Source organism: Hippoglossus stenolepis, chromosome 6 (genome assembly GCF_022539355.2).
Source record: "Hippoglossus stenolepis isolate QCI-W04-F060 chromosome 6, HSTE1.2, whole genome shotgun sequence".
Taxonomy (NCBI): Eukaryota; Metazoa; Chordata; class Actinopteri; order Pleuronectiformes; family Pleuronectidae; genus Hippoglossus; species Hippoglossus stenolepis.
In genome coordinates, this window is record NC_061488.1 from 5,167,764 (window position 1) to 5,180,545 (window position 12,782).

At 43.8% G+C, this 12,782-nt stretch overlaps 2 protein-coding genes across 3 annotated transcripts; one reads left to right on the forward strand and one right to left on the reverse strand.

Moving 5' to 3' along the window:
* The first annotated feature begins 464 nt into the window (after positions 1–464).
* Positions 465–6,546, forward strand: LOC118111032 (syntaphilin). The gene is made up of 5 exons (XM_035159295.2): positions 465–630; positions 3,492–3,599; positions 3,695–3,823; positions 4,049–4,198; positions 4,368–6,546. Exons 2-5 carry the CDS (start codon positions 3,556–3,558, stop codon positions 5,605–5,607), a joined length of 1,563 nt encoding a protein of 520 aa, XP_035015186.1. The 5' UTR covers positions 465–630; positions 3,492–3,555; the 3' UTR covers positions 5,608–6,546.
* Positions 6,547–7,517: 971 nt separating this feature from the next.
* Positions 7,518–11,402, reverse strand: fkbp1aa (FKBP prolyl isomerase 1Aa). Of its 2 annotated transcripts, XM_035159296.2 has the most exons (5): positions 11,257–11,402; positions 11,102–11,149; positions 9,268–9,380; positions 8,731–8,905; positions 7,518–8,399 (listed from the first exon to the last, which is right to left on the reverse strand). In XM_035159296.2, the coding sequence occupies exons 1-4, from the start codon at positions 11,291–11,293 to the stop codon at positions 8,774–8,776; spliced, it is 330 nt and encodes a 109-aa protein (XP_035015187.1). In that variant the 5' UTR covers positions 11,294–11,402; the 3' UTR covers positions 7,518–8,399; positions 8,731–8,773. The 2 variants fall into 2 exon arrangements, with proteins under 2 accessions (XP_035015187.1, XP_035015188.1); XM_035159297.2 differs by lacking the exon at positions 11,102–11,149 and having other exon boundaries at positions 11,257–11,388.
* Positions 11,403–12,782: the final 1,380 nt, after the last annotated feature.

The following is a 12,782-nucleotide window of genomic DNA, read 5'->3' on the forward strand; positions in this document are numbered from 1 at the left end:
GCTCATAAAGAAGAGTTTAAAAACTACAACCTTCCCTCAGGAACTAAAATTTTCACTTTATATATCTTTGGGACTTGCAGTCTTTGAGCCCAGCCCTACGTGTTAAATAATATATAGTATATATACAGTATATATTTGTTTATGAGGCGTCACATTGTTAGAACTTGTGTGTCATTCACACAGATAGATGATGGATGGATAGATAGATGGACAGAAAAAGGACATAACAATAAGAATCTCTATAATAAAATAAAGCTTTTAATGTATTTCTGTTGCACAGGAACAGTCTCAGCTGTAACTGTGGCCTGTGGAGTTCACTTCATTCTGTCACTGCTGCACTTCTTACACTTCACCTCACCTGTCAGTCATCATTGCTCCACGCACTGAAACACCGACCTCATCGGACTGTCCCCGCAGCTGCAGCCACGTGAAGCTGTTCTCCTCCACTGTCTCTTTAAGAGGCAGCGATGCAGCAGCAGCAGACGCCTCATTTCGTCTCCGGGCTCCATGGCTGCAGGATGGACTCTGAGCAGCCGCAGCCGCAGCATCCTCTCCTCCTCCTGCGGGCACCACCGGCTGGAACCGAGGCTTGTCCACGACGACGCACCGCGACCTCCACCTGCAGACATGGTAGAGTGTTCATGTTTAATGGAGGCTGCGTCTTCGGGTCCAGGGAGCTGCTGTCGTCCTGGTATGCGGGACGCAGCTGGGGCCACATGTGTTAGTCAGCTGTTTGTATGTGTCCTGTTTGGAGACTCCTCTGCTGCGTAACGCAAAGCAGAGATGAGACTTTCTGCTGGAAGCATCGTCATCACCATCATCATCTTCATCATTCATTCTAGGAAACATTTTAATTTAATGCTATGAAGATTTTTTTCATCCCCACAACTTCTATTTCTCATAACATCCCCAGCTGATTTATTATTTCTGCGTATCTTTACGCACAGTTTTCTCCGCCTGCTCCATCCTCCTCCTCCTCCTCCTCCTCTTCGCCTCCACAGTAAACACCGGCTCTCTCACTTACGTAAGACGATTGCGTATTTCTCACCAATGACAGACCTGCCACTTGTTGCGCAGCCAGAAGAGACGAGACTCAGGTTTCCTGTCTCATTGTCCTAGAATTTAAATATAGGACGATGCTGGTTCGGTCTGTTTGTGTCTGCAGCCTCTTCACTGGTTTATCCACCTGCAGGTTGGATCCAGGCCCATATCAGCAGCTTCCCTACGAACAGATCCTGCAGTTAAATGAATAAATTAAATATATAAGTGGTGCTTTGCTTATGGAAGCAAGAAGGAGATTTAATTATTCATCTCCTGTAGGCAACCTGTGAACTTACTTAAGATCGAGATGTTTCAGCATTTTCAACAGATGTTCAATTGGAGTAGGCCCCTCAACAATATATTTTCCTCTCGTGCATCGATGTCCTGCTTTCAGCTGCATGTTTTCGGGGTTGTTATCCGGCTGGAGGAGCCATGACAGCTCTCGGACACTGGGCAGTAATTCCTGGATAATCTGATTTCTCTTTGACAGACAGGGACGGAGCGTCCTCCATGTTTCCCAGCAGCGATTCTGTTCTTTACAGATTATTATTTTTTTCCTACTGTGAACACACAGCTGATGTGACTGAACCAAAAAAGCTCAGATTTGTTTTTGGGGAGATCCACCCAGAAGCGTTGTGACTTAGCAACATTTGTTTTTAGTCCAGTTGTTTCTCCTTAAAATGTGGTTTCTTCCTGTGTTTTCATTCAGAAATCGACTGATAGTGTGACAGGACTCTGTTGTATCTTGATCTTGGAGGATCCTGTTTCTGTTTTGAAGTTTTCCACTGTTGTTTTTACACAATTCAAACTGTCCTCCCTTTCAATCCGGGGTCAGATTTCAATACAGCCCCATGAAACTTGAAACGTCCTCATAGTATCAGCAGCCAAAGGCCACGTGATCATTGAGCTGTTGGAGATGGTCTTGCAGCCTTTGCAGCCTTGAGTTTGCCATCTAGAATATCCAGCATCGTATTCAGCAAGCCAGAAAGAAAATAAAACTATCAAATGTCAACTCTGCACTCGAAACCAGCTTTAAAGGAGAAGGGAGTTGATGTCGTACATTTGTGTTATTGTCAACTAATCCCACGACAATAAAAAACAACTAGAATTTCACTCAGTAGAGAACATAACTCCATCAAGGCCCAACAGTCCTCTTCAATTCAATCAAGCAGCACCACAGTGTGAACATTCATAGATATCGAGCCACTTCATATGTCTGACTTTGTTTTCATCAAGATCCATGAATTATTCTCAGGGGAATTGGTTCAGAAAACATCTTATCTCACATTATTAAAGAAGGTGAAAAACAACCCTGGATGTGCCTCCTGATCCAGATCTGTGCTAAGATTGAATGGATTCTTCCCTGAGTCATATCCTTCCACCAAGTTTGATGCTAATCAGTAATGAAAGATTAGCTTTTTGTGCAATGCTGCTAAACACTGATGAAAACATAACCTCTTTGGCAGAGGTAATCCCTTCCTTCCTCATCTCCTCGGACATCGTTCCTCTTTTCCTTCTCTTGTCCATGTTGGGTGTGATACACACGGTGACACCCAACAGCACAACGAGGACTGAAATAGGCTGAATCACGACAAGCCACTTATTTAAAGTCTAAGTGTCTGTGCCATTTTGGAACATCTTCGCAGAAAAAACAAGAATTCAGCTCTTTTCACAGTGTCTGTCTGTTTTATTCAGCAGCAGAGTAAAAGCATGGATGACACAGTTTCTCGTTTCATCAGAGTTCACGTGCAGGCCACGACTGTACGGGATCCACTACATCTGAATCTGACCTCACTGCAGAGAGGCGCTGACCCCTTTGACTCCTCCTCATTTTACCAGCCACAGCGTGTCCACTTTCCTTTGCCCTCTGACTCCAGTGAATGTGAAGGTTTAACACGTTTTCCTGCAGCTGTGCAGACGGGGCTACGCAGCTCAGAGCCACAGCTGCACTGACTGTGAACTCTTTCTTTGTGTCAGCACAGAGACGAGGCTTTATCTGCTGCTCGCCTTCGCTGTTATCCTTCATCACGCTACTGTCACTGAGTGAAGAAGCACATCATGGCAGAAGACGACCTACTGTACAATGAATATCTTGTTTCTTTACTGAATGGTGCTGATTCATTTTGCTCCAGTTGTTAACTCAACCAAGGAGGTTGTGTTTTCATCTTGTCTGTCTAAGTGTTAGTTAGCAGGATTATATAAAAACTACTCAACGGATTAGCATGAAACTTAGTGGAAGGATGTTTTATGGGTCAGGAAAGAAGCCATCAAATATTGGGGCAGACCTGGATCAGGGGACAGATCTAGGATTACTATTCTTAGTGTTAAGTCTAAAGAATTTAAATAAAAGTTTTAGTAAATCTAGTGACCTTCTAGTTTTGGAATATTTTTTATTGTTTATCATCCTTCATGTCCTCGATTCTCTGGTTCTGCTCCTCTTCTCGTCCCAGTTTGGCTGTGAGGGCTCCTAGCGTCTTTCTCTAGAGACACCGGTGGGGACGTTGGAGGTCATCAATGTCTCTCACTCCCAGTCGGAAGCCCTCCTCAGGTCAGCGCAGGTACTGTTGTCTCGCCTCTCCTCTTGAACTCCTGAATGACATATTTGGTTTGTATGTTCGTCCGAACGTGTGTAATGTGATGTCGCCCCTTCAAGGCGCTCGATTGGCACCGGTGGCGGCAGCGGGAAATATTCCATCGATACATCTAGTACCCACACCTACCCTGGTCGGGGCCGGGCAGCAGAGGAGAGTCTCATGGCTCGGACGTATCCCACTACACCCAGGTGAGATACATCAGATACATCAGCTACCCCTGTCCACTCCATTAATGTGGGCACTGATTATTAAACAATACCACAGGGGTTTATTGAAGGGTCATTGGGTTGGTTTGCTTTAAACTGATCAGCTATATCTTATCTATCGATCTATTTTCTTTGCCACGGTTGACAGCTCTCACATGTGATTAAACAAAGCCCTTAGTGTAAGTGTGTGTGTGTGTTTTTGTTCAGACGTCAGGCAAAGCACACAGCCTGCAGTGACAACCATGGGATCAGGCCCCCGACCCCGGAGCAGTACCTCACGCCCCTGCAACAGAAGGAGGTGTGTATACGACACCTTCGAGCCAGGCTGAGGGAGAATGTGGAAAGACTCCAGCACAGGTAAAACATTCCTGCCCTTCATCTCACAATTTGACAAGTTACAAGTTAATGCGAATATTTTTAGGTTTCTTGTTCACTAAACTATCACATTTGGTTTCTGCATAAAAAAAATGAATAAAAGTAGAAAGTTAATAAATCTGCTATTCAATTGTTCTTCCCACTTTGTCAGGGACTGTGAAATAGATGGGTTGAGGACCCAGCTGTACAGGATGCAGGAAGACTGGATAGAGGAGGAATGCCACCGTGTGGAGGCCCAGTTGGCTCTGAAAGAAGCCCGCAAGGAGATTCTGCACCTCCAGGAAGTGGTGGAGTCAGGGAAGTCGAGCCCCGGTGTCCGGGAACAAGACCCCCACGACCACAAGCCATACTCTGGGTTGCTGGGAGCTCGGCCCGGTGGCAGGTCTCGCTCCTGTGGTTGTTCACCAGCCAGCACTTTGAGCCGCAGCACCACCCGCACCCGAATGAGCAGCGAAGCTCTGCATGTGGAGCGCAGCCCCAACGCTCCTGAGGCAGGTGGAGCATCTCGCTCACCAGGACAAACCCACCTCCTCCTGGAAGCGGCCCTCCTGTCAGAGCAGCTGCCGCCACAGGGCCACATGCGAGGTCCCCCTCGCTCTTCCACCTATGAAAGGCTGTGCAGTGGGGGGGCCGTGTTGCCAGTCTCCCACTCCTGCCACACGCTCAGCAGCAGCTGCAGGTGCAGTGGACACACCTACCAACCCCACCATCACCTGTTCCTGCACTTACCTCAGGAGGAGGTCCCAGTAACAGCGGTGACTCCTGCAGTCCCAGTCACTGACCCTGTCCCCACTCCTTCTCCTGCAGCAGAGAAAAGGCCAGAGGTCCGCTCCCAGGCCTGCAGCCCCACCATGACCTGGCTGTGTGAGGAAAGCAGTGCAGGAGAACTCAGTGTCATTTCTTTACCCACAGCAGACGTCACCCCCTCAGAACCTCATCTGTTCCCATCGTCTTTACCTCCTGCGTCTCCTCCTTCATACAGATTAGAGACGCTACCACGGGAACAACCGGAGGAGGTAGTGAAGATGCCAGCAGAGCCACACACCTGCCAACCCCACCCTACAGCTCCACTGCCAGTGAGGCAGGAGGCCACAGTTCTGGACATAGAGGAGGACGACAGGGAGGAAGGTGAAGGAGCAAGAGATGAAGGGCATTCCCCTCAGCTGTGCCACTGGAGCCGCTACTTCCTCGTGGATCTTTTGGCCCTGGCAGTGCCAGTGGTCCCCACCATGGCGTGGCTGTGTCGCGGGGCACCACGGGATGTCCTGCCGGTGTATCACATCGGCTCCCTGCTCAGAGGCTGCTGCGCTGTGGCCCTCCACTCGCTGCGCCGGCAGGGAGCCGGCAGGGGACGCAGGCCCACGGACATGAATGGAACATCAGCAATCTGACATTAGGAATACAACTTCTAACCTCTGCCGGCCACAGGAGCGACATGCTGACATCAGATTTTAGTTATATTCATGTTGCTGATTAGGTTTTTAGATTTTAAAGCCCTTGTACGTTTGTGGACATGCCTTAGACAAGAGGATTAGTTGTACATTATTAAATACCTGCATTAGTTAAATGTACTGTACTGACTGCTACTGCCTGCAGTTTCAATGGTTTTCTCTTTATTGCAATTTGCATGTAACCCACCGTGTGGTTGGGTTCTCCTGCTTGAATTCAAAAGCCCCAACCTGGATTTTATATGAAGAAAAATACTCGTTACGTTTATTTTATTTAAAAAATATGAGGAGAAATTGTTTGCTGCGGAATATTTCTCCAATTTCATCATAATCTTTTTAACATTATTGACAGGGAGTCAATAATATCACCATAAAAATAAGTCAAAAGTCTATGATTAGTTGAAAGACTAAAGCAGAAAGAAAATGGACTTATAGCAAAGTGAGAGAAATGTGGAACGCTATAATTTAGTAATTCCTCCCATGAAAATACTGAATGTTTTAAAGCTTTTACGTTCTCAAAGCTTGAGCATGTGCATCAAATCTAGTTCTCAGGTGTAAAACAGACAGATCAGTGATATTTTGCCAATGAACAAACCATAATGAGAGTTTAAAACTATACTGACTTCATTTCTTTCCATTTACCCTGAACATCAACGCTAATTTTCATTTACGGAGAATCAATGACCAAAAAATAAAGAATAACTGGAGGCCTGGCCCCATTAATTTTTTACATCACAGAGATAATGAACTCATGAAAGCTCAGATCTTTACAGCAGATCCGTCTTTGTTGCAGTTTAAACATGAATATATACGTGACGTCCTTAAATGAACCATCTAGTTACATCTCTTCAGTTTCATGTTTCTATAAAATTTTAGAGGAGAGATTTAACATCCAGTACTTTGTGATCCTCACAGCTGAACGAATGAAGGATATACAGTTTTTTTATACCGTGATGTATTTTCAACTTCTACATGAAATGAAAGGTCTTTGCACAGCTGGGAGTAAGAGAGTTATCCTGCGTGTCAGTGTGGGTTACTTTCACAGCAACGTACTCATATTTATAACCATGTACAATATGTATCATAGACTTTACAAGTGGCCCTTTAGTGTGTCGACTGAAATATTGTATGTACAGTAGATTTCAGCCTTATCGTGGGAAAAGAGCAATGTTTTAGCTTTCAGGGAACTTTACCATAAGGTTTTACTAGTTTGATCAATGATGAGGCTGAATGTCACTCAGCAGAGCGCAGACCTCCTTTCTGAGAAAATCTCATAATGCCCCCTGATCTGGATCCGTAACCAGATTTTAAAATGTTTTTCCCAGACATATACTGCATTCTTCCACCAAAGATTAATGGTAATCTGTCCAGTAATGTATATGTAAACCTGCCAACAGATGAACACAGACCCAAATATAACCTCCTTGGCGGAGAAGTGTAATTTATCTGTGGTCGGATCGAGACACTCGTGATGGAGTGTTTCCTTATTTTCAGTTTCAAAAATGGTATTTCTGGATTTGTTAAGACCGTCTATCACTCATCCTCCTCCATGTGTGTGTTACTACATAAACTGGACTTTCCAACAGCCTGTACTGAACATGCAATTGTAATGAAGCAGTGATTTGTCAGGAAGACGAGACTAGTATCGCAAAATGCCCTGAATGTTTTTTTTTCTCTTCTTGGAAAATAAAAGATGCTTCATACCTCTTCTTTTTATGATATCAGCGTATTGCAAAACCACCATGTATTCATTCATTAACTCATCAGTGAGGATGATCAAGCCAGAGGTTTTAAGGGAACACTGAGGTTAAACACTGAGATACAACCACACGAAAGGAAGGAAGAAACAGCAATTTGTGTTAAAAGTACTCTTTTAATGTGTTTTGAGGAAGGACCAGACCTTTTACAACATCCACAGCTTGTTACACACAACTCCTTCAAATAAAGAGAACCACAAACCCCAAGATGTGCCGACAAATCTGTGGGGGGGGAACTTGCCATGCAAATTTAGAAACCTTTAACCAGAGACCACGTATTTTCCCGTAAGACCTTCTTTTGGCTTTTTACACATGACCAACAAGACAAAGAATGTCCAGCTGTGAACGTTCGAGCAGTTAAAGTCATTTTACTCTTATAAATTAACAATTGATGCTTCAGCATAGACAAATAAAAATCCTACATCTGCAGAGACACGTGGGTTGTTAACGGCAATAATGTGCTTGATTCACAAAACCCTGATTAAAAATGTCTTTTCTATTATCTCTTCTAATTTCGTCCAACAAATATCACAAAAGGTCATCGGTGGAAATATCCTTTTGTGTCAAACAATTCATTCTGATTTTTTTATTCAAGACAATTCATTACCTGCAATCAATACACTTTTAGTATAGAAGGCCACAGAGCCACAGGAGTGAGACTGATTCGATAGTTCTGACACTTCATCCAACACCTGGACTTGATGGCCACAATTTGTAAAATTTTAAGTCAAAGAAAAAATAAAACATTACCATAAAAATACACAACATAAATTTGACAAAATACATTGGATGGGATGGCCTATGACTTATTACTGTATGTAATCTAAAGTATAGTACGAGGGATAAAAGTTTTAAAGCAAGTGACACAACATAATATGAGGAAAGGAGAGTGAACTAGTGAATAGGTCCTATGCAGGAATCAAAAGCAGGAATCAGCTGTTACAGTTTTTCCTCCATGTTCCCGAGATAGGAGTCAACCTGCAGTGAAGAGGAGACGGGTCTTACAGCCGTGATTAAGGCGGAGAGGAGATTACACCACATGGAGACCAAAGCCTGTTATGCTCATACCACTTAATCTCTCAACATCTCTGGGTAAATTACAAAGGCTAAATGTACAGTCGCTGTACAAGTGTCGCGCTTAACACAAAATAAAAATAAACTAAAGGTTTTATTATGGGCTAAGTAAAAGAAGAACCAGTGTCGTTTATCACTTTAAAGCATTTTGCACTTTAAAATAGATTACCCCCGTTGATACTGAATATGATGCAGGGAATAATAATGATTATACAAATAATTAAAAACCACTCACCCTGAAAATTTGAGTGGAATTTAACAAAGTGAGTGCACAAGTTTCAGGCCTCCAGACTGAGCAGCTCCACGTCGAAGGTGAGAGTGGAATCCGGTGGGATGATCCCCGGGTGTCCTTTGTTGCCGTAAGCGAAGTCTGGTGAGCAGGTCAGCTTCGCCCTCTGGCCTACACTCATCTGTGGAGATGGAGAGGTTTCTTCTATTACAACAACACAACAGATTACATAACTGTGTACACAACCGGGGGCTGCAACCAACAGTTACTTACATTATTGATTAAACTGCCAATTGTTTTCATTCACTTTGATTATAAAACGTCAGAAAAGAGCAGAAAACTTGACTTTTAACTTTCAACATCCTAAAGGAGACATTTTCCGATGTCTTGTTATGTCTGACAACTTCATTCACAAGCAGCTAAAACCACCAATCAATCTCAATATCAAATATCACACACTGCATTAGTTCTAGAGAGTGTGATGTCGACCCATGAGCTGCAGATTGAACATTTTCAGTGGAAAAAGAAAAAGCTCCAGCTCACCTGAGCTACTCCTTCCTCCCAACCACGGATTACCTCCTGGTTACCAATCTTGAATTTGAACGGCTTCCCCCGGGACCGCGAGGAGTCAAACACTTTCCCGTCTGCCAGTGTGCCTGATGAGAAACCAAGAGAAAGGAAGCTGTTCGATGATTTGGGGCTGACGCTGAGTCCCACCTCTCTGGATCCAGTGGTGGAGGAAGTAAATACAACAGTATAACAATTAAATCAATATTCTATTACAAGTAAAATCCCTGTATTCAAATGTGTAGTTCAGTTAAAAGCTCCCAATATTGGCGTTGGGCCCCTCTGATGTATCACAGGATAAATCTTTGGGGGTCATGAGAAAAACAGGAACGAAGAAAAACAAAGTCCTGCTACTTAAACTTGTTTTCAGCTCCGGCACTTTTAATTAAAAAACGTTAATCCGAAGCAATATAGTACATTTTTCCCTCTTTGAGCCATTAACAGATCAAATCAAACCATCTGAGAAGAAGTGTCTCTTCTAGAACAATACTTGTGTGGATGAGATTTTTCTTTTTGATAGGAAAAGCTGTTTTAGTAAATACCTGTGTATGTGTGGAGTTGGTCTAACACCGGCCGACAGCTGACTGCAGATGTCAGGCTGCGCAGAACTTTATCTTTTAAGTGGATTTGCTGAGCTTAACATTTATTTCTACAACTATGCATGATGATAATGATGCCTTTGTGTGTGATGCAGGATTTTAACTGTTAATTGTTTTGCACACGAAGGCCTTAATATATCATGTAGTCCTGTTTCATTGGCAAAGGAAAACAAATAACAGTGGGAAATGGATTAACAACTTGGATGTTATGTGCATTTTACACAACTTTTTGTAATATCTATCTAAAGTTACTGAATCTCCAAAAACCCTGTACATTCTGGACTTTGTGAAATGGAAAGAAAATCTGGATATTAGTGCCAACAACCAGCGCTGATGACAACACGTTTATACGAGGGTTGTACTTGACCTTGCTCTTGACCTTATTGTTATGATTGTGGCACTTTAATAAATTGAACTGAACCTTTTATTTTAGTTCATTCATTATTTTTGCCATGGATTTTGTGAAGCACGTTGTAACCTTGTTTACAAATAAAGTTATTACTACTTTTAGAGCTTAACGTGAGGTTATCTATTGATTTTTATGTAAATATGAATAAAACCTGCAGCTGTCAGATAAATGTAGTAGAATAAAAAGTCAGTGAAGTATCATTTCAATGCAGAATAACACGGACACACTCAAACTACCTCAACTTTGTACTTTTTACTGCAAACGTATGATTTTTGAAAACGTAAAGTACTTGAGTAGTTGTACTCCGTTACTTTTCTCCACTGTCTGGGCACCAGCAGCCTTAACGGTAACTCAGAGCTAACGTTAGCCGACTAGCATCACGGGGCTGGGTTAGCTTAACGTCGGGCGGCTGACAGCGGCTTCGGCACCGTTATCCCGGCTACGACACTTCCCCCCCTTACGTGTCCCGAACCACGACAACACACAGTCGTTTAAATAAAGACAACACGGTGCATTTAAACACAAAAAGATCCCGTGTTAGCTTCACGTTAGCCGACGTTAGCAGAGCAGTGTCAAGGAAGCTGTGTGCTAGCCAGGGGCATTAGCTTCAATGCTAACCAGCAGAGCCCAACCAGCCCCCCGCTTGTGCATCACTCAAAAACCACCGGGACTCTCACGCCTTCAACCGGGACACGTGCAGTGAACATCGGCTCGGATTTTTAAAAAAAAAAACCGTTTCAGGCCCCGAGTCCTCCGGCTCCAGCCCGGGCAGCCCCGGCGGTGCTCCGGCTCCCCCACTCACCGACATAGTGCACCACGACGCGCTGCCCCTTCTTGGGAAATGTCCGCCCTGGAAACGGAGAGAAACCGAGAGAAGCGCGTGTGAAGAAGAAGCACACGCAGGTGGAATGAAGGTGAAAACACAGGCGGCTTGAACATCCGCGGTTATATTCTCACCGTCTCCAGGAGTTATGGTCTCAATCTCTACCCCCATTTTGGCTCCTCGGTTTCCTTCCTCTCGACCACCGTACAATGCTAGCGGAGGCAGGGGGCAGGGGCGGCCTGCTGCTGCCGACGGGCGGGTGGTGGGCACCGATGGGGGCGAACCGTACCAAGTCACCGTCTGTGTGTGTGTGTGTGTGTGTCTGTGTGCATGTGAGAGAATGCATGCATGGAGTTCAATGCAAAGTCCTTATAAGGACAGCTGCACAAATTTATATGTGTGTTTTTATCATTAAAGGTTCAGTGTGTAAGATTTAGGTGAAAATTTTCTATTGGCAGATCTTGAATATTAAATAACCGTATTGATGTTTTCACTAATGTTTCATCTAAATTGTTCTTTACCCTAGAATGGGCCCTTTATATTTAAAAACTTTATATTTACTTCTGGAGCGGGTCCTCTCTACGGAGGCCGCCATGTTTTTTACAGTAGTCCAGACTGGACAAACTTAACACCTTTTGAGTTTTTATGACGACTGAAAGTTACCATTATGCCGCGTTCCATTACACCTCAGACCTCAGAGTGACGTCACACCCAAATAACCCGAGTCGATAGCGTTCCAGTTGCACAGGAACAATGTTTACGTTAGCCAGCAATACATCGTTAGCAAAACCAGTTCATAATGACGCATTACGTGGCATTTCACGCATACTAACACTTTAGTAACACAATTGCACAGTACTATGTGTACGACACATTTAATGACAGAAGTGCTAACAAACAGTAAAAACTACAGCTTTCGCTACTGTTGATACACGGTGCAGCCATCTTGGATTTCAAAGTCGGGTGTGGTGAGGTTCCACCGACTTTCCGAGCCAGAACTCCAACTTGAGGAGGTGTTCCGACTCGGGGTGTAATGGTACGCAGCATTAGGTTCTCCTTCATGTTCGGAAGGAGAGGATGAGGTGAGGGGTGTTCAGCTGCAATATGCAACTTCACCAGTAGATGTCACTTAATCCTACACACTGAACCTTTAAAGTAATGTTAGTGTAATGCAACAATAAAACCAATGTTTGTTTAAATCAGTGATTTTATCTGGATCCATGATTATTGGATCATTTTATTATTCCCCTATAGATGGCTGATTTGTTTTTCATTAATATCTATGTACTATTCCCCAGAAAATCTGTAAAAAATATATATATATACTGATTCGTCACTTTGTCCGGCTCTGCCCCCAAATTTGAACCTTTTTCCAGATCCATGCCAAAATGTAATCAGCTCTTTCCTGACCCATGTTCCAGCCTTCTATCAAGTTTTGTTGAAAGAAATAAACAAACAAACCATCAATATCTACATAAATGCCAACCAACTACAGAGACCCAAATTGACCCCAAAGAAAAGCAAAAAGACTATGAAGTGTTAAAGGGACATACAATTGCCTCACAGTGATAAGAAAGAAATGCAACATGGCTACACAAAGACACAAAACAACAGTGAAAAGCTGTCTGAGTGTGCGTGTCTGTGCCCGGGGGCCCTTTGT